The sequence below is a fragment of the Tinamus guttatus genome, unplaced genomic scaffold, assembly GCF_059628265.1.
Source record: "Tinamus guttatus ecotype Peru unplaced genomic scaffold, ASM5962826v1 Tinamus_guttatus_pri_ptg000439l, whole genome shotgun sequence".
Lineage (NCBI taxonomy): Eukaryota > Metazoa > Chordata > Aves > Tinamiformes > Tinamidae > Tinamus > Tinamus guttatus.
In genome coordinates this window covers 1,252,111-1,274,134 of record NW_028288973.1, presented here as the reverse complement: position 1 = coordinate 1,274,134, position 22,024 = coordinate 1,252,111, and the positions used below count along the sequence as shown (strand labels likewise).

Genomic DNA, 22,024 nt, shown 5'->3' with positions numbered 1-22,024 from the left:
ATATACACAGTATCATTTTCCTGGAGAAATGCAACTCAGCTTGCAAATGATATTTAATTAACCCTGGATCTACTTCGTCCATGAGCTTCTCTGGAGAACAACCCTATTGCAGTCAGGGCTGGTCCACCCCTGATCCATTGCATCATGGAGGCTCTCCTATCTTCACTGCACAGCTGCTCTCGATCTTGCCCTCTGAGGGCAAAAGAACTGGTCCACTGGCATCTTCCTGTCTGTAGCACTGACGAGGAATCACCCCCTCCTGCTCTTCTCCATGAATTGCCTGGGTAAGCAGAAGACCATGGCACAGCCCTTTGACCATCCAGGTATCCATGATTCATGCTTGCATTTTCCTCACTTGTGAAGTTGCTCCTAGAATCCTAAAATACTTTTTCTTTTTTTGTTGTTTGGCTTTATATTTTCTCTATATTTCTGCAAGTCCCTGGTGACTCCAGTATCAGTTTCCATTCTTACATTTCTTTTTATTTTTTTTCTTCTGTGGCTTTTTATAATCCCGGTCTTCCTGCTCTTAAAAAAAAAAAAACAACCTAACAACTCCAATTCCTTGAGGTAGTAAAAGCACCTGGCAATAGAAAATTCCTGCTCTATGCTCTGCACTAGTATCTTTACTCACTGCCTGCATTTTCTTATCCTGAACTCTTGCTGTAGCAACCAGAGTTCATGTTGTTTCTCACAGTGGACAAGGATTATTTTATTATAATTGTTACACAAAAAAGTGTTACTGTGTGTGTTCTCGTGCTGTTTTAAGTTGCATGGCAGCCTGAACTCCCAAAGGAGTTACAGAATTTGTACAAACCTGTGCTTTGTTTCTCTGAGAAAAGTTGTTAGAATACAGTCGACATGTTCAGCCCAGAGGGATTTTGTCATTGGCTCATCATCTTCTTTCTCTTCCGGTATTTATCCTCTTGAAGTTAGTAGAAATATTTATATTTCCTTCCAGTTTAGGAGATCGAGCAAGTATGGAATAGTATAATGGGTAGGAGCCTTGCTTTATTTTTTGTTGGAATGACTGAGAGAACTTCTGTGGTATACAGAGGCATCCATTTTGTTGCTTGCAAGGCACTATGATTCAACCTGCCCACAAACACATATATAAAAGCCCAACTAAGCTGCCTGTATGTGCAATGTACCCTTAAGGCAGGCACATTCAGGGTTTTCAAGGAAGAACCTTAGGTTTATGTGTCTGTTTGACATCAGCTGCAACACCGATAAAACATTTTTGTGGAAAATGCAATGATGGCAGGATCTGAGGTGGAGCTATGCCCAGCTCCAGTACCATAACTGGAGCACTGGGTTGGACTTGTGAGACAGTGAATTCCTCTCCCGATGCGGTTCAAAACTGCAAGACAGAGACTGAGTTGCGAGGGGAATACTCTTGGCAAGTTGTGACCCAAAGACAGGCTTCTGATAAACTTCATGGACAGATGGACATGGTTTAGCAGGCATGGTGGTGATGGGTTTACAAATGGACTTGATGATCTTGAAGGTCTTTTCCAACCATAATGTTCCATGGCTCTATGCTGAAGGTCAGGGCAGATATAGCATAATCAAATGAATGAGTATGGAGGTTTGAAATTACAATTTCCATTAATAAAGCTCTCTTCTTCTTCCTTTCCCCCCTCTGGGCCCCTACGCCCCATCCTGCCAAGTAAGGTTCCAGCTTCTCTAAATTTATTGGCCCTGACCATGAAAAGCAAGTAGGGAATGTCTGTCACTGCCTCTTTGTAAATATCACAGGTTATTTATGATCCTGCCTACAGTAGCCTGTTAGCATCCATTCTGGATTTCTATCAGTCTTTGGCACAATGCCTTTAAGGCTGGTATATCTCCCTGTTTCCATTGGGAGTTCATTAGAGTGCTTGTCCCTCTCAATAACAACAATGAACCTTGAGCATAACCTTGGGTAACAGGAAATGCAAAAGTAAGGAAACTGAGAAGGGAGGTAAAATTCTGTGTTTGGCTTTTTCTATCAAGTTAAGTGAACCTAGAGCAATAGATCTTGCCCAGGGTGATCAGGCAAATCCTACTTTTCACCTCACACCTTTTAAAGTGCATTTTTTTTTTTGCTTAATAAGAATGCGAGAATGTGAGTGTAGCAACAGCTGGGGCAGTTCAAGTTGTGACTTGGGACATATAGGTAAGTTTCTATGCTGTATGGAAAGGAGCTGTCCCTCAATAGCCTCCGCCCCACCTGAATCTGAGAGAGGACTTCTTTCCTCCTCCATTTGCTGCAGCCTCATGTACAATGGTTCCCAAGAAAAAGGTTTGTTATGGGAAGATGGGAGCAGACTTGGAGTACAAGTCACTCAGTGGGTAGTGAAGGAACAAAAGAAGAAAAAAAAAAAGACCCTCTTATCCACTTGCCTCAATCAACCACCCTCAAATTTTTGAGCACTTATCTTCCTACAAACTGCTGCAGAATTAAAACAGGAAGAATATTTCTATTAAAATGAAACTACTTCCCAAATAAGACTTCCTATTTTTTTCTTTCTGAATCAGGGACTTCCTTTTTTCCCCCCTCTTATCAAAGTATCTCAGACAAAATCCCAAAGCACTGGTAGTTTCTCACTGTCCATTTCAGTCTTCTAAAGCACACACGGTCCCCCTCTTCCCCCCCAAAAAAAAAAAAAAAAAAAGAAGCACTGCTGGCAATGGAAATGCATTTGTGGGTTTGCTTTTCAGAAGTAGTCAAAGAGCCTCTGTTAGCTCCTAGCAGAATGCACATACAGTTTCCTTCACTATGTGAGATCATGCGATGTGGTCGAGGGACAGGGGAGGAAGGGCGGAGCCACAGGGCAACCCGCCCCTCCAACACAGCTGCGATTTTGGTCACTGGCTACAAGACGCCTCAGTTCTGTGGAACTGAGCAAGCAGAAGGCAAGGAGGAACAGCAACTGCGTGGAAAACACACTGGGCTCTTCAGGATGGACTTTTGTCCTGCTGGTAAGACATGATGATCTTCTGTCTTGTTTGCTGTTAAGGTTGTTCACCCAGTTGGACGGGGCATAGTTCACCACTAAATCCCAGCAGACAGAGTGGACACTGGGGCTGATGGCAGGTGGAGCCTAATGGTAGAGGATTGCTGGTGGTACAACTAATTGCTTGTCAGACACACGTAGTAAGCATCGTTTTCTTTTCACTTTTCTACCCTGAGCAAGTTCCCTTCACATCAGGAGAAAATTTCTTACAGATCTGAATGGGCCTTTGCGCTAAAATTCTCTGTTGCTACGATTCCCTGTGCTGGTGATTTTGAGCTGGTCTGTAGAATTGAGGGCTATCGGGTATACGTGTCACACACAAGGTCTGGCTTTTTTTTTCATGCAACTCTCGCATGATTTCCAAGTTCCTCAGAGTTGTTTCTCTATAGTCCCAAGAGCTGTTTTGCCTTTGCAGAACATCTTACACAGCTGAGTTTCCCAGTGATGCAGGCTTACAAGGCTTTTGGTTTTAGCATCCTCTCTTGATTATCCCCATCTTAAGATAAATAACTATTTTAGAGTTCTAGCACTTCCAAGTGACCAAGTGCAGGTGGGTCTGCCTGGTCCTAAAATAATCTCAAAAAGCAGGTGTGGGTAGAGGAGATGAGCCACATCTGAGGAACTGAGAGAGATCTCAGTTTTTATTTCCTACTTTAGCAGGTGGTAGATAAAGTGATTGGGATTCAGCAGACCAAGGGATACTACTGGACAGACTGTTTCTAGCCTCCTTCTGGCTGAAGAAGCTCTACGTATGTGTATGTACGAGGAAAGGCAATGGAAAGCAAAAGCAGAAAGGATACAGGCTTATCAGGAGCAAGAAAGAGAAGGGTTCATTTTGCAAGGACACTGAGTTTCAATCCTAGCAAGCCTCCGTGTATAGGATGTGGGGTACAGGGTGAAGCAGTGCCCTGTTCCAGCAACAGTTCTCCATTTTTCAGCTCCTAGCTGCATAGCGAAGGAACAGGCCACATCAAATCCCATACCAGGCTGGCCTGTCATGGAAATTAGTGGGACCTGTGGGAGCTGAGCTCCTGCCAGAATCTGGCTGTGCATATTGGTGAAGGTAGGTGACTTCACAACACAACTATTATTTACTGCCTGAAAGCAACAGTAAAGAAAGCTGCTGCAGGACGAACTAAAGTGGGGTTGAAGGGGGTATCTCTTGTTCTACTACCAGTAAGGAGTTTATTTTAAGGTCTGTTTTCCACAAAAACTGGGGCTGTCAGAATAAATGACTGACGGTCATTCAGTTGAATTATGTGTTACTGAGTTAATTATGCATTTAAAATTATGTATCTTAGTGGTGCAAAGGGAGCCTGCTCAGGGGTAGTGCGGGCTTGCTCAGCTCTAGACAGAGGCAACAGGCAAAGCCTGAAGAGATATGCTAATTTTGACCACTGTTGTTGTTCAATCTCAATCTGTCACTTTGCAGTCTCATTGGGAAGTAGGCTTGTTTGATGTTGCCTCACTTTGGCAGCCAAGACTCCCCACAGATGAAGGTTTCCAGTGGACTCTGGAGCCCTGGATGGGTTTCAAGTTGCTCGGTTGTGACATGATGTGTCTGAAGGACATGGGTGCATATACTCCTTGTGCTTTTCCTGGAAACCTACCTAGACAAGCAATGCCTCTCTGTTCCTGTCTGGTACTTACCTGCTCTGTCGGGGTGCAGTAGAGCTCAGTGTCTGTGGGGAGGCCCTTCAGTGGACTTCCTCTCTCAACTTCCTTCAGGACTCTTGCATGACTGCCTGGGTAGGGCCACAAAGCCAGTATGACAAGTCACTGAGCTGGGCATTGGGGTGGGCGAGCAAGCCTGTACTGCTGTACCACATGCTGGGATGTGGGGCTGACAGTCCCAGGCTAAAGTGTCTGTAGATTGTCATGTGGGATAAGGGACCAACAGCCAACATAAGTTCTTCTTCCTATTTTTCCCTGCATAGCAGGAAAGAGTAATTTCTACTTGTGTGAGGTCCCTACTGAATATCGTCTAGAATAAACAGACAGAAAACTGTGAAGTGGCTACAAGTCATAAACAGATGGGGGTGGAGGAAACTGAGTATCTGGTAGGTCCTTGCTCTGGTACCTGGCTGGGTGGGTAACCTCTGTACTAATGATGACCTAACGAGAGGTCCTATAGTCCAATTCGAAAAAGAGAAGGAATTTCACATGAAATTCTTCCATGGCACAGGCAAAGGTGCCCAAAAAACTGTTCTGCTTATATATTGTCATGGGTGGAGGTGCCTAAAGTCTTCTATGGCCAAAACAGTAAATACTATTTACTGGCCATCTGAACCTCTGCTGTTACACTGCAGGTGTGCACATGGATGCACATGGATGATCTATAACAGTGCTGCAGACAGTCATTCTTGATAACCCTCCACTGCTGATTCTACAGTCCATCCTTCCAGTTCTCCTGTGAGTACTGCCCATTTAGCCTCTATTCTCTACAAGCAACCTTCTCATTTTTATAATTTCCTTGGAACTGAAGGCCTCACTTTGCACCTGGATAGCTCTCCACAGACCACTGCAAGTATGTAGTATGTGTATTACTCTTGGCTGGCCACATGAGCACCCAGACTTTTGGATAACTCCATCCTGCTCTCCAGATCAGGGGGCTGAAGGGCCAGCACAACTGGAACTGAAGTCTCTGTTCTGTTTTGAGATCCAATAGTAAAAATACAAGACTGGGTGATTCTTGAGCAAGTGGCACATCTTTCTATCTCTGTCTGTCCTGAGTGGGGAAAAACAATCTCTAGACCAGGTGTGAGTCCCACAAGTGCAGTGCTCACATGCTTCTCCATATTCTCTGTGAATTAGGTTATAAGAAGCCACAAGTCCAATTCAGAGAGGATAATAGCCAGAATCACAACACACTGCTTATGTGTAGTATTCTTCAGAGTTGCGTATGACTGTCAGCATCCCCTCGAAGCCTGTGAGTGTTGATGGGGTGCTCTTCAACATTGAGTAAAATTTCCTCCTGTGCAGAGAATCCTGATATGGGCTATACATCATCTGTGTCCTGATTTGACCCTGAAAGGAAGTGGAACGTGGTGGTATGGAGGACTTTGAGGGTGCTACCTTTCCCCCTTCCCACCCGCTGTGTAAGGACAAATTCCCTCTGCCATTCCAAGAGTTTGGAGTGAGTCGGGTTGATGCTTCACTGAGAATCTCCTCCTGCTGAATCAGGTTATTCTGAAAATGAAAAAGGAAGAAAAGGCAAAGCAGTTTGCTCTCATTATCTCATCTGCTACTTGCCCACATCCCTCTGCTGCTTTCTGTGACTTTCTATGGACAGTTCCCCAAACGAGACTTTGGTGTTCACTTCCCCTAACTGTAGACCCCAGTGAATGCAGTAACATTGACAAATAGCCTCAAAATAGCCTGGAGCAATGCCTGAGCATCAGGCCTTCTGTTGGAGAAGCAGAGTAACATGCAAGAATGGAACTCAGAGTTATTTTCCAAGGCAGCTAGGTATTTAAGGCGGTTAGGCCACTTATAAAACCTCATAAGGAATCTCCCTGCACCTTTGGGTACTTAAATTGCTCTGAAAATTTGATCAATGCATTTTCTTTCCTTTCTACTTAACCCGTTCCTTTTTTTTTTTTTTAATGTCCTTTGATTCCCTTCCCTATGTTCCTCTATTCACATGCTTTGTCTCCCCTCCCCTATGTTCCTCATCCTGGTAAGTTGGACAGGTAAATCACTTGGGGCTTTCAGATGTTCAGGAAGAAGCAGGACTGAGATATTAACACTCTTGGGGGTGGAGGGGTCATGTGGGTGAGAAAATGTCCTCTGGGAGCCTTGTGTCTCTTTGAGATGTCTGAAGCTGCTTCAGTAGACACAGAGCAACCAAAGCAAAGCAAACAATCATTGACTTTTCTGATGAAGCAGGGGAAGGAAAGGTTCCTCAGATAAATCCTACTGCAGCACTTTTGTGGAAACAAGTACAAGCCATGGAGTATTTAATAGCAGTTTAACAATGAATGGCTCCAGTAATTCCACAATTATCAGACCTCAGGGAGTGATGGACATAAACCTGGAGAGACTGAGAGGTTGGCCTCATCTCCTGCAGACTCCAGAACTGGGGGTGACATAAAAGTAAAAGACACAGGTTTTCTTGAACACTGCTCACAGGCCATGGTGACATTCAAGGGGAAGTCAGCAACCTGTCTAACAAGCAACGAAGTCACTGCATGTGTTTTGTTTATTCATTTTTCATTTCTAGCCCACAGATTTGACTGTTGCAAGCTGCTGAATGTCACAGGTTTTCCTCCCTTCTTGACCAGTCAGCCTCTTTCAGCTCTTCAGGCGGGATCATTGCAGACCTAGAAGGGGATAGGAATCCTTCCCAGCCCAAAATCCCAACACTTACTTGCCCAGAGCTTTCTCAACAGAGGTGTGGCAGCCCTGCCCTGGGGTTTGATGCAGTGTTTGAAAACATTCATAGGAGAGTCTGGAGAGGCTGCACTCTTAAAAGCATGCTAGCATAGAGTTAGCACATAGAAGCCCAACCAGCCAGGACTTCGGAAAGATTAGGATAAGGGAAGACAGAGCACTCAGCTGTAGTAGAAATGGCAGGAAAGAAACATTAACTCCAGGGTGAATGCTTTTGTCCTCCTTCCACTTGTCTGTCATGACTAACTCCTTCCTCTCTTCCCACTCATATTTATAGCAGTTGTTTTACATGTGAGATCCACGCTAAGAGAATTTCCAAGGCAGCTTGCACCACTTCCCTTTTTTCCAGGAAGATGGGAGGCCCAGGGGAGTTTAGCTAATGAAATAGTGCAGCAGCATGTCCAATGACCTGACCTGACTTGCTGGGGAAGCTTTGTCTTTTGGTGTTTGGGTACAGCAAGACCCTGACTGTAAGTTCTGCAGCGAGCTCCCAGAGGCTCCAATACTCCTGGCCTCCGATTTTTCCTGGGGCAAACCATCTGCTTTGCCTTTCTGTGGCTGCAGCCTCCTCTCTTCTTGCTGAAGATGCTGCACTCCCGCTGGATTATATTTAGTAGCTGTGCTGTCACCCCGATTCTTTAAGGTCTTTTATGAATCATTCTGTGGTCTCCTTGGCTGCTGTGTGTTTGACTTCCTGCACATTACAAGGAAGCCTGCTAGTATTTCTGTACTGTCTGTAGTCCACAGTGGGGGAGGAGAGCAGAACAACAGCCTCCCACAGACACTCCTTCTTCAGCAATGCTTTCATCCCCCCAGATCTTGATCTCAGACTTGAAAAATCCTGAATCCCTCATAAGCCATTTCTATCCCTAACTGCGATAGATCAATAAATTAAGCCAGTGGCTCTTCATGGGAGGTTAGATTTAGATGGAGTATTTAGGTCACCGATTTCCTGTGCCACAACCCTTGTATTAAGGGTGACTGACATAAAAACCACTGAAGAGCATCTGATGAGACCTCTTCACTGTGGTCGCAATGCGTGAATTTGGTTGACTAGGCAGGGTAGGTTGCTGCAGAGTTAGATCAGAGGGCTATTAGCAGAGAGGCTGTCAGCCAGGAGGGGCATGGTGGCCTGTGCTGCTGGCTTTAGACCAAGGATCATTTGCAGGACAATTTTGAGGTGCGACAGCTGCAAGAGCAGAGGAGGCTGGAACATGGGTACAAGAGGTACTGTGGCAGGATCCTAGGAAAAGGAGAGGATGAGCATGGTGATGCTGAGGCAACTTGGCTTGTCATATGCTGGCCTCAGTATCATTCTCAAAGGCATCTCTTTTTTCTTCCAGAGTCATCTGACTTGAGTGAGGCTGAAGAAGCTGAAATAGAGACAATAAGGCAGCACAGAGAGGAGCTTTTAGAGGACATTAAGGTAAGGACCATTTGTTCCCCGTCTCTGCTCAGCCTTCTCAAAAATGTTTTCGCCATGGACTCTCTTCACCTAACAGTACAGTCCTGTACAGGTGATATTTGTTTTGGCATGATCTAGCTTGACTTCTGAGGTTCAGGCTGCCCCAGTATGTGTGTCACCAGTGCTCATCCAATTTGTGGAACTCTGCTGCAGTAGTCACAGCTATAGTAATGGGGCATTTATAAAAGGCTTCTCAACTCATTAGCAGGGATGAGCTAGGAACCCATATTAAGCAATGTTCACTAAGTCATACTAGAAGAGATCTGGCTCAGCATTTATGATTATCCTAATTATTCACTACCCAATAATGACGTTTTCCTAATTACTTCCTGCATCCCTCACATTTTTTCAAACTTTTATTTGCTTTGTGGTTCTCTAACAAGTCCTCTGTGAAGGATCTTGTCTCTTTAGAAAGGTGCATTGGCAGGACTATCCACACACGTTTCCATGGTTGAATTTGGTTTTCTTCTTTGCTTTTAGCAGAGCTATGGATTTATTCTACCGATACCCCAAAAGTCTGTAAGTGAAACAGAATCACCCAGTAATACCAAATGACATGTATGCATGCCACTGTATAGTTTTTATATTGCTTTACATCACCATAGCATGTTGGCCTTCCAACTAAGAGAGCTTATTGAACTGAATCATTGGACCTACAGTGATATTCTGACAGCATAGAGATGTTCAGATGCCTGGTGAATGGGTGCAGTATTTCCTTGCATAGGACAAAATATTGAGCCAAATCACTATTGCTTCTCAGGCTTCCAGACATAACATCTTTGCTGCAAAATCATAATGGTGTCTTATCCATTCTTGCAAAATAGACTGTGATTGTTAATTATTCAGTTTCCAGCGTGAACAGTGGGCAGTGTAGGAAGCAGTATATGTGATTAGGAAAACTACTTGTTTTCACTTGGTGCAGCAAGAGAAAAAATGCTAGACTACACAGAAACGTATCCTAAACCCGAAAGCCATAGATCCATTGCTCAGTGGAGAAGGATGAGTTTAGGTGAAAGAATATCTAGTACTACAGAAATTTTGCCAGAGTGGATTTCTTCAGAGATCATCTAGCAATATCCTTTAACATATAGATCAGGAGGGGTGGCTTGGGGGATGGAGGAGTGGGAGAAAGGGAGAGAGGGAGGAAAATATGTGTAAACTTGCCCATTAAATTGACAAAGGACAGTAATAAGGAAAATAACAAAATTATGATAATCATTTGTAATTTAGGAGCTATGATCTTGGCTTTGTTGCATTTGTGCACTACCAAAACTTACTAAGGAACATCCCCAGTTCTGGCAGTCTCCTGAAGCAAGACAGAAAGAAAGCAGGAAGCAAATCAAGATTCAGTTGTTCTTTTAAATGGTAGAATGTCAGAGAATTTCCTGAATACAGTTCCTATATCTAGGTACATACTGTGACTACATTCTCAATCCTTGTTGAGGTAATGTCTGGGATGTAATATCTGGGATATATATTGAGTAATTCCTGGAAAAGACCTGTGATGCACTCTGGCTCCTAGACAGGGATTCAGAACTGCAGGATGGAAACAAGGAGATCACAGTGATCTTGGTAACCCAGAGAATTCAACCAGGAGGGCCACAGGTTATCATGGACTTAAAGGAAGATGAATACTATAGTTAAGACTCAAACTCGGGCAGTGATTTCTTTTCCTTCTCCCCCTTTTTCACTACTTAAAGGCAGAGATCCACTCACTGGCATTTGATTTATAGGGTGTTAAAAACACCGCATTTTATAACTTGAGCACTTCAAGTCCATTTCGGCCTGTCAGTTAGTGGTTTCAAAAGCCATAAGAAAATGGGTATGATGGAAGGATGTGACATCTTTTGAGGAGCTGAAATAACACTGGGCTGAGTGCTCTCACTCTTCCATGCTGAATAAGCATGACTTTCTAGTCCTGGATGGCAATAGGTCTGAGACCTCCTTTTTGCTTCTTTCACTCATTTCTTTCATCTGGAACCCACTTTGGATAGACAGGGTCATTTCAGAATAGTACTCATTTAATAGAAATCTTTAGCTGGTCCTTGATCCATAGAGCAAGGAGTTTAGCTGACCTGTATCACCAGGGCTTCTCCCTCAGCTGAGGATAGAAGTAAGATCTGCCCTGTGTGTGTGTCCTGCCTTTTCCTCCATCTCTCTTATGTCTCTGCTCTTTCTCCTGCAGAAGCTGAAAGAAGAGATTGCTGAAGTGTTTGCAGAGATAGAGCGCTTCCAAAATGCAGAGGAGAGGTGAGAGGTAGACCTAATCCCTGGGGAATACACCAGGCAAATGGGATAAGAGCATAATGAGACTTGGATCACATCAAGATCTGGAAAATCAAGCCAGGAATGCTGTCTTTCCTCAGATTTCTCTTTACTCCTGGACAGTAAGAAACCTGTCTAAATCTGAGTTTCCTACTCAGATTTCTTCCTCCTTTTTGTCTGCAGCAAATTATCACAGAAGGATAAACTTCTGTCCCTAGGCCGGAAGAAGTTCAACATGGATCCTGCAAAGGTAGGATTTTCTCATTCCAGCTATGAGTGGAAAGCTAAGGAGAAGAGCTTCTGTTGTCTGCTAGTCTATTTGCAGCTACACATGCCAAAGGAGCTAGAGCAGGGAATCACAGGGCTCGTTTCACTAAGACTGGTTAATAGCACCCTCCTTCCTTTACCTGAATGAGATCTTCTGGCAAGATGGAGCTTTGTTGCCTCCCCTCAACATGTGCCCATAGGACATCCCATCAAATGCAATCCAAAACTGAGCAGATATAAAGAGAGTATGTTTTAACTGCACCAGTGTGTCAAGAGAAACAAATATGTGTCAGCGTAGCCCTTCTTGTGTATGTGACGCTTAGAACTGCCCATGGAATAATGGAGGAGGATGAGATAAGGAAAAGGTGAGGTCTGAGGTGTGTTAGGTTCCTCAGATCGTTCCTCAAAAGAAGAGGTCAAATAGCTGCTGTTGTTTTGGAGGCAAGTGGTATCACTTGGACTGTGGAGTGAATCTAGACTTTCCACTTCCTCAGACTCTGACCAGTGGCCTCCAGATTCCATAGCCTTCATTGCTTGGCAGAAGAATCTAAAGTCAGCATGATTAAGTAGAGAAGATTAAGTAGAGATGATTAAGTAGAGGAAGAAAAACAGTTTTCTCTTCCTTCCTGCTCACTGGTGGACCATCTTTCTGAACCATGGAAAACCACAAGCTGAAACTGAACCATTGTTCACCATCTGCTAACCACAACTAGTGTCTTGAAGGCTGCTGCTCTGTAACAACTTTTTATGCCTCCTCTCCTGCCTTGCTGAGACCCTCAAGCTGACTGCCCCAGTGTCCTGGAGCAGGTAGCCATTGCAGGTAGAGAGCATGACAGTCCCCTGGCTGCTATCCCTTTGCCAGTGGTAGCCTTCTTAGAGCACCCACATCAGTATTTCAGCCCACATAAGAATTTACTTCCTTTTTGTCTCAGTCTGAACTTAGTTTGAAGCCCCGGGGTTGTCTCTCTCTCTCTCTCAATCTCTGTGGCATTGTGCAATGCTGTGCAGAAATATCTGAACTAATTCTGACTCCAAAAAAGTCTAGCTATTTAGCTCAATGTTCATCTGCCAGGCTGAAATGTCACATTAAGTGCCTATATTGTTTTTACTTTAGAGTAAACCTAGTCAGATCTCTCTGTTTCTTGGCTCACTTTGCAGTACTTGCCTGGTGTTATGATACAAGAAGCTTTATTTGTCCCTTTCTATTAAAGATACATTTCATCCCTGTAATTCTGTTACTTTAAATGAGCTATTATCCACAAGACCACAGGGCAAGTTCCTGAGGTGAGGGAAGGTAAGAATTAGGAATAATGCTGAACAAATCTTTTGGGAGAAACACATTTTTCTGGAAAACAGAGTGCATCAGCACTGCAATGTTCTGCAAAATTAAATTGATCTTTCTGAAATTCCATCTGTGGAAAAATAAAGAAAAATACTGCGAGAAAAATCTACAAAACATTTCAATTTCTTCTCTTGAAACTGCTTTTCTTTGGGGCATTTTAGAAATTTATATATATATATATATCTTACATAGTAAAGTGAATTGATTCAGTGAAGTAGAACATTCTGATGGATCTAATACAATTTTCATTCTTTCATTGCATTTTGTGTGGATAATTGCACCATGGTCTGGATATCTGCAGTAATTTCAAATATTGTTATGAATCTGAATGAAGCTTCAGCTTTCCTTGAGTTTGAAAATGCAGGAATTCTCTCTAAAATAGAATGCTGATTGTTTGCGCAACGCAACTCAGATTTTCTGTAATCCTTGAAAGGTGTCCTTACTTGGTGGGGAATATAGAGTTGAACACAATGCAGACTTTTTTGTTGCATGGCTTAAAGGGAAGTTTTGGGGACAAAATAAATTCTCAAGCCAGTTTCTTGTTTGAATACCTTTTTTATTGTATCATTTTATTTTCTAATTAACTTTTTTTCTTTAAATCAAAACAATCATCTGGAAAAAAATGACATCTGGGAATAAAACAAACTTTTTGATTAAAAATGTTCATAGAAAATGAAATGTTTGTGTAGTCAAAATGTTGTTTTGACTTTGCTTTAAATCTCTGTGTGTGTGTGTGTGTGTGTTTTAACCTACACAGAGCTTTTTGTTTGATTTTCCAGGCCAGTGAAACATGTTTATACAAGTGTAGAGACAAACTGGGAGTAGGACTGACTCATAGCAGATAGATGACAAAGGACAGAGCAAGATGGGAGTGTAGTTGTGTGATCCCATGGAGGGACTGGGGAGTAACAGAGGACACAACACTATCAAAGTCAAGGAAGGCCAGGATGTTAGGATCTTTCTTTTTTCTAGCTCCAGAACTGTCTTACTTTGCTGTCTTACTTTTCTTCCCACAGGGGATCCAGTACCTCATAGAACACCAACTGTTGTCTTCAAACCTTGAGGATATCGCCAAATTCCTCCATAAGGGTGAAGGCCTGAACAAGACAGCTATTGGGGATTATCTGGGTGGGAGGTGAGCAATCCAGGCAAGCTGAGAGGTCCTTTCAAAGCTCTGTCCTGCCTGTCCCCTCTCAGTCACCATTTTAGATGAGTAGTCAGGTGCCAAAATTGAATGTGGTCTCAAACTGCAGTGTAATATGTGGCCACATGCATCAAGATCATCCCTGTGAGTGTGGCTATAGCTGAAGAATAGTACTCATGTGGCGTGGCTTCTTGTGGGGCAGAGGCAAAGGAGGGGCCAGGATAGAGCCAAGTGCATGTCACCTTGCCAAGTGACATCTACACTTAGCAAGTCAAAAACTCCTCTCTCACCTTTCCTTCGTGTTCTTTTCAGGGATCCCACAAACATTCAGATCCTCCAAGCCTTTGTGGCGTGTCACCAGTTTGCCAACCTCAACCTGGTCCAGGCACTGAGGTGAGTGTGCAAATGCAGGAAGGATTAGGTAGAACAGAGTCTTGTTAAGCCACTTAGGCCACGGGGAAGGTTGTGAGACCTGGGCTTCCCCCTGATCTGTGAGGTATGTTGACATGTTTCCCTGGTGAGTCTTCTTTGTGGCCTGTTGACTGGGTTTGTCATATGCAGAGAAACGGGGAAAGCAATGCAGGTCACTGTGACTTGGATGGATGAGGAGACAGTAGCAACTTTTTTTTCTTTAAAAAAAAAAAAAAAAAAAAACAGGAAACATACCAGTCATACTGTGACAGCTCCCATTACATTAGCGACAATGTGACTATGTCTTAGGACAAACCATTCTCTAGGGCAGCCTCCTAGCAAGACTCTTTCTCTTGAGGTCGCTGATTCCTAGCAGAGCACCTTGCTGGGCACTCATTAGGAAGTGATGGTTTGTCCCATTTTTTTTACTTCTGTTACCTCCTATAGCTGATGTTTGAGTGCAGGTAATTTCCAGAGAGAGAGGAGCTGAGCTCCTGCTTCATACAAGCACACTGCATTGTCTTCCCTCTGAGGTGGGATGACTCTTCTTGTTTTCATGGTGTCCTAGGGGCTAGGGACAGAGGGAAAGGATAAATGGCTCTTGGGCACAGTCTGAATAGGTCTCTGGCATGACATTCCCAACAGACAATTCCTGTGGAGCTTCCGGCTGCCTGGAGAAGCTCAGAAGATTGACCGAATGATGGAGGCATTTGCCAACTGGTACTGCAAGTGTAACCCAGGAGTATTCCAATCCACAGGTAATTATAAGGAGAAAAAGTCCTGTGAAGATGAACTCCACTGTTTGCTGGAGAGAGGAGCCTTCTTTTCCCAGACATAAAAAAACATAAGGCACCACTTGGGAATGTGGAGGTTGCTCTTTGTATTCTCTTAAGTCAAAGGATTTAGTGCATTTTCTATGAAGTTTTTCAATAGGCTGAGGGTCTCCAATCCTTCTTTTGTTATTATGTTCCAACCTACCACAAAAGGTAATGCAAGCCACGTGTACCTCATCATAGTGGGGTACAAAACCCTGTCAGCACTAGCACAGACACATGCCAACTCATAGAAATACATCTGTTGGCCACTCATTATATGACCAGAGTTATCCAGTTTGCCCCATCAAAGAAGAGCCTCTGTCATAGTAGAACAAATCTCATCTAGCCCTGTCTGTCTCTCTTACTCCTAGCAAAGGGGATAACTCCCATTGCCTCCTATAGCTGAGAGGGAGAGACTGTTCTGTGACTGAAACCCATGCCATCTATTAGGCTCTGGATAGACTTGCTCACTAAAGCAACACTCCACCCATACTGGTTCTTTTCATCCTTGCCAGATACCTGCTATATACTTTCCTTCTCCATCATCATGCTTAACACCAGCTTGCACAACCCCAACGTGAAAGACAAACCCCCCTTTGAGAGGTTTGTATCCATCAACCGAGGTATTGCTGAAGGAGGAGACCTGCCAGAAGAGCTCTTAAGGGTAAGAAGGGCTCTGACTTCCCATTTTCTCATCAGCTCCTCTCTCCTCTATGGCTTGGGAGCCACTGATGGCCAAAAGTCCATCATTCCCAGTGCAATACAGTTGCCTCCCATGAAAGGGGAAGGGCTGCTCCAAAAAAGAGGGCAGTATGTGCTAAAGTTGAGCTGGAAGACATAGAAATTGCTTTGGATAGGGACAACACATAAATAGGTGAAGACAGGGAGTGGGAGGGATAGGCCTGGAGACAGACATGCAGGGAATGGCAGCGTGGGTTTAAGCAAACTTAAGATTAAAAATAAATCAATGACAATAATGAAAAAGATAAGAGACACAAAGCCAGACAGATATCCTGTGGGGATAATGTAAAGCCAACCTGTCAAAGCAGTCTGTGAGCAGGGTGGAGAGTGCAACAAAACCTGTCTGGGAGAAGGCTGAGGGCTAGGCTGTGGGTGCCTGGTGGTGTTGTGTAGGTATGAGGCGGGTTTACACACTAGTCAGTGACTGCTGTGAGTTTTAAAGAGAGACTAGCATCCTGGAGCCCCATCTCTGAATGATTTTTCTCCAGCATGTTTGTGTGAATGGGCAGCTGTGTATATTTGGGGTAGCTGGGCACCTGGCATTTCTGGGCATCTTTGAAAGTCCTAGCCTTTGGGTCAGGGACTGTCTCTCTTATACCAGGACATATGTCCATGGGATCAGAACCAATGAGCCCCAAAAGAATATCAGGGTCTCTTCCAGCACCTATAAAGCTCTCACCAGGTCCATGGTGTATTCGATATCAAAAGATAAAGATACAGAAGGGGAGACAGAGGCAGGAGCAGCAGTTGTTAACAGACCCGGAATAACCATTTTCTCAAGGGCTTAGCAGTCAGAGTGCCTGCCTTCTGAGGCACGGTAGAAGTGGGCAACCTCCCTGACTGTACTTAGCCTCACCCAATGAGCCTGCAAGCAATAACTTGTGCCTTGTGTCAAGGAGGCTGCTAGCACCCCACACTTGAGTTTGTTGAACAGCATCCCCTCAGGTAAAAGGCTTTAGATTTTTCTCTAGTGTGTTATTTCTCTTAGGCAGTTTAAGGGAATTTGCAAGTGCCTGTATTCTTAATTTTATTCATGACTTGGAGGTTGTGCAGTAAATAATAGCAAATGCAAATTATGCAAGTGTCATCTCTGTGTCACTTTAAAGCTACTAACTTGCCTTGCTGCCACTCTCCTGTTATGAATTTCACACATTGTGTCCCTCTGTGGAAATGTCTACATTCTGTGAAATGCATGTCCTTGAGGCCATGTGGATCTGTGTGTGAGTGTGTGCAGGCATGTTCTCAACAGAGCACTTGATTACTGCATGGCACTCAGAGCCCAAAGACAGGTCTGCAGTCACTGTCACCTTCTTCCTCCCTTGCCCACTTCCGTAGGGGGCACCCACAGTGGCACTTGTGTGCTAGGGTCAGGTACTGCATCAGGTCTTGAAGTGGACATGCACTTCTGTGCCTGTGGGTTTCTGAAATGTGATTGTTTCAAGAAAGAATGCGAAGGGGGAAAAAAAAAAGGCGGGGGGGGGGAGGAACTGTATGGTTGCAGGCATGCAGGTTGTGTATAAGCTTTGTCAGAAATGTATCTTCTTTTCTCTTTCTCTCCCTCCCCTCCCTCTTACCTAAAAACACTTCGGGGTAGAGTCTGTTTGAGAGCATAAAGAATGAGCCATTCTCCATACCAGAAGATGATGGGAATGATCTCACACATACCTTCTTCAACCCTAGCCGCGAGGGCTGGCTCCTGAAACTAGGTAAGTGGAGGGATTCTTATAACTCATCTGAATTCCCTCCCTGTATGCTCCCTTGGCAGCTCCCCCACCCTCATCGGCACTGCCTCCTATCACAAATCTTCCCTAAGAAATCCCAAACCCATTCAGACAGCAGCATTCCCACCTTCTTCCTTCCCGTTGGCTGCAATGGGATGAGGCTGACACCTGCTGTTGAAACCAAACACTTGCTCTTTCCCGCCAGTCCGGCTCCTGTACACTCTGTTTGCTAGCAAAGGGACCCAGAAAGACCTCCCTCCCATCTCCCCATCCACAGCACGACTGACTAATTCTGTGTGTGTCCAACATGTGGCATCCCATGTAGTAGGCACTGCAATGGTCTCCTCGGGGCTGATCTAGTGGGAGGATGGAGAGAGTGTGTGAATTTGTGGGAGAAGGATGGCAAGAGTGTGGGACTAATGGTTTTTGAACCTCACTGCCTTTAGGAGGACGTGTGAAAACCTGGAAACGCCGTTGGTTCATTCTGACCGATAACTGCCTGTACTACTTCGAATATACCACGGTAAGGGCTTAAGTCCAGGCTGAGAAACTGCATCCTGAGTGGTTACAAACTTCTGAGAGGATTGGGAGGTGCGGAGGGTATGGGATAATTCTTCCTTTCAACCCTGCATTCCCAGACTGAGTTCAGCCCTCATTTCTCTTTCAAGTCAGCTCCAGTCCTGACCATGATGGAAGCTGACACGGAAGCTTTTGTTGTGATTTCTTATTAGTCCCCACTGTAACTATCAGTGGTACATGTTCCTCAGGCACATGTGCCTGGAAAAACAGAGTGGCTGTAAATCATTACATACGGGTGGGGAGTGTGTTGGGTGTTAATTCGAGTTTCTTGTTTTCAGGACAAAGAGCCTTTAGGCATTGTCCCCCTGGAGAACCTATCAGTCCGGAAGGTGGATGACCCTAAAAAGCCAGTAAGCCTCCATTGCTTGGTACTTTGATGAGAGCAGTCCCTCAGCTGGGTCAGTGGGAAGAGAGAGAATTCACTGGGCTCCCCCCTGTTGTCCTCACTCTGCAGACTTCTCTTGGGCAACACCTCTTGCCCTACAGTGCCTTGTAGGACTGAGCGCACACCTTGTCACAGGACACCAAGCAACCTCTCTATTCTTAACATTCTGCTTTAGTGCTGGGGAGAGGCACTGGGGGCAGTAGTTCAAGGAAAAACATCGTCTGTTTGTCTTCAAGACACAACCTCTGACAAAAATTGATTCTCATTCCCCCCGCCTGTACTATTGAGTCTAGAGAGGGGCACTCAAAAACTCTGACGTGGCAGGTAGGAGGAAAAGAGCAATTTCTCAAGCCTGTTCTTTCCATGCTTCTCAGAGGGAAGGTACCATGCCAAACAGTCCTGTCCTCCCTCTAAACAAGATTGTATTTTACTGGTGCTGCACTAGTGTGAGATCAGAGCCATTTCCACTCTCACGCAGTTCCTCACTGGCAGCCATTTTGATTTCTCCCTTGACTAGCTGCGCTGTGTGCATGTGCGTGTGTGCACAGAGGAGCAGAGACGAGTGCACAAAACTGTATTTTACACATGCTGCACCAGGAATTATGGGTTTGATTTCCCTCATCATGACTCTCCATAGTGAGCTACAACATGCGTAGACTAGACAGTGCTGCAGTGTTAGGAAACATTCCTGGGAAGTGGCACTCTCTGTACATTTCCTATAGATATTAACTCCTCTAATGTGGCATTTCTCCAGAAGACTTGCTTTCCTGTCTGTGTACTGTCAGGCAGCAGAGTACATGTTGCATTATATAAAAGGGAAAGAGTTGTTCACATGTGAAGCAGGGGGATCAAGGTGTTCTTGGGTAACTGCTGATGCTCTCTCTCTCTCTCTCTCCATAAAGCCTGTTTTAATGCCTAGTCCTTCACAGGAGGGGTGTGTTTATCTGAGAGGGATGGTCTGGAGATGTAACATATAGGGAGATTCTTGGGGTGAGGAAGATAAGATTTTGTTGTGTTTCAAAGACAGGGAGATTCTCTTCCCTGATCCATGGCTGAAGGCATCAGTTCTTCCTTACATGTCTCTCCTCTCCACCCACCTCTCTTCCCTCCCCACCACCTTATTGCTCCATTTTATTTTTTTCTTGACAGAATTGCTTTGAGCTCTTCAATCCCAATTGTAAGGGGCAGAAGATCAAAGCCTGCAAAACAGATGGTGATGGGAAGGTTGTTGAGGGCAAGCATCAGTCCTACAAGATCTCAGCAGCTACACCAGAAGAACGCGATGAGTGGATTGAGGCAATACGGTGAGAAGACCGAATTTGCAGACTGTCGGTTTTCTTTGTCCAGCCCTTGACGCAGCTTATTTGGCCAGCAGGAAATGGAGCCTGGAAAAGGGAGTGGAAAGAAGTGTTCACAGCCTAACAGCTGCGTTGCACCTTGGAGTGCACCAAACCAAGGAGTTTCAAGGCCCCTTCTGGAGAATCTGTAGCCACAACTAAATTATTTGCTATAGGTCTGCAGATCTCCACTCCTTCTTTCCTGTGAGTGGTGTCACTGTGCAGGGAAGGTTTCCTTTGCTCTTCTCCTGCACTAAATCTCTTGTTCTCATCTCCTCCTATTTTCAGGACCAGCATCACACAGGATCCTTTCTATGATCTTGTCTCAGCCCGTAAGAAGAAGATTGCCAACAAAAACTGAGCCCTGACCTGCAGGAACATGCAATTGTTGAGTATCTTTCTTCCCATGCTGGGCTCTACCAGTGAAGAAATTTGGGAGTATTGGTGCCCTCCACCTCCACTTGGCAGGAAGATGACTGATCTTTCCTTCTGAAACAGAAGGTAGAGGAACAGGGTGCACTCCATTGGGGACTGTCAGAGCTGTTGACATGGCTTTTTCCATGTCCTAAGATACACTTAACTGAAAGAGATGGCCTTTGGATTCTCCCATACACCTACCAGGCATGTAGGACAGGATCTGAGGGAGACAAGAATGTGTCCAGAACATCTCTATCCCCCATTCATCCTCTCCAGACATGAAACCAAGACTCGGCATTGTTCTGTGAGGAACCATGCAGATGCTTTCTGGACATGGTTCAGTCAGTTGCAGAATAAGAAAAGTCATAGTAGTTTCTCTTCTATGAATTGATGGGCACTTATGGTGGTGAAAGGATATTGATATTTAAGAGAGGCAGTGAAATTGGAGGTTAAAAGAAGATAAGAAGACCTCTGTTCATAGGAGACCCTGACCTGCAGCTGCAAAGAGGGCTGCAATTCAGAAAGGCCTCTTCTCTGTGGCAGGGGAAATAAAAGATGGAGGAAGCAATAAAGAGAAACTATGTGTAAAGTGTCTGCAGACCAGAGAGGCAGCTCTGTGTCTCTATGTCTCTGTGTTTTGGTGCTCAGAGGCCAGTATAGGTCCGCCTAGGGAAGAACACCAGACTCCACTTTTCCTTCTGGCTTCCAAACAAAGATTGTTTCCTTGCACCACTTAAGAGGGCTGGACTCAGTCTGGTAGGCCTGCAAGCAGAAGTAAAGAAAGTTTGGTGGCGCATAAACACCATACATCCACAGCCCCCCACCCCCTTGCCCCACATCTTCATGCTCTAGTTTCCCCTGAAGCCTGTTGTGTTTTTGTTGTTGTTCTTGTTGTTGTTCTTGTTGTTTTGCATTTTTTTCTACTCACTTGTTTAAGGAAAAAAATAAAATTGCCCCCCAGAAGTCCAGACTTCAGGGTAGGATGATCTTTTACGTAATAAAAGCAGAGGATATAAGTGTGCCATGTTCCTGTGCCTAGCAAAGCTGCCTGAGCACTACTGCAGCTCTGCACTGCACCTAGATACAGGCAGGCTGAGGGCATGTGACAAGCAGGCAGCTGTTGGATGGTGAGGGATGAGGTTAAAATTAATGAGCAGGAGGAAAAGTGGGGCGTACTGGTATTTCTGAGTGGGGAACAGCCTGGGGGCAAGTGCTAGAGGACTGCTAAAGAGGACTGCATGTGCAGGCTTGGTTTAAAAGACTTGATAAACCAGTGCTATCTAATGTGATGCCTTCCCAGACTCTTCTAGTAAGTGCCGGTGCTGTCTCAGTCTCTACTTTTTTTCCTTCCTGAAGGGGGCTCTATTTACCAGGAAATCTGCAGCACGACCAGCACAGCCTGATTATCGATTTTAGTTATTTTTGCCCAAGCCATCGGAATGTTGAATTAATTTCAAGAGGCAAGGAGTGTATCTCAGAGTTGAAACACGTGCTTACCCCAGAGAAGGAATGTGAAGGTTTTACTCAAGCCTGCAAACTGTCTCCTGCATTGAATCTCCTTGTAGCTGATGTAATAGGGATTGAGTTTTCTGCTTACTGCTCTGGAGCACGTGTGCTCACGTAGGCATGCACCCTTGCTTTGAGTTCAGTGAAGGGAAGCATGGTCATGTCCAGAGGTGGGGGAAGAAGTCAGGATTTGGCCCCTCATCTTGGCAACTTCTCCAATATATATGTGAAATATAAATAG

The 22,024-nt window shown here is 44.7% G+C and overlaps 1 protein-coding gene across 1 annotated transcript; it reads left to right on the top strand.

Annotated features, from left to right (window-relative positions):
• Positions 1 to 2,899: 2,899 nt before the first annotated feature.
• On the top strand, positions 2,900 to 20,855 carry CYTH4 (cytohesin 4). The gene is made up of 13 exons (XM_088531902.1): positions 2,900 to 2,961; positions 8,732 to 8,814; positions 11,039 to 11,103; positions 11,302 to 11,368; positions 13,744 to 13,862; positions 14,184 to 14,264; positions 14,928 to 15,040; positions 15,613 to 15,761; positions 17,433 to 17,544; positions 18,006 to 18,082; positions 18,417 to 18,488; positions 19,673 to 19,827; positions 20,149 to 20,855. Exons 1-13 carry the CDS (start codon positions 2,943 to 2,945, stop codon positions 20,219 to 20,221), a joined length of 1,185 nt encoding a protein of 394 aa, XP_088388028.1. The 5' UTR covers positions 2,900 to 2,942; the 3' UTR covers positions 20,222 to 20,855.
• The last annotated feature ends 1,169 nt before the right edge of the window (positions 20,856 to 22,024 follow it).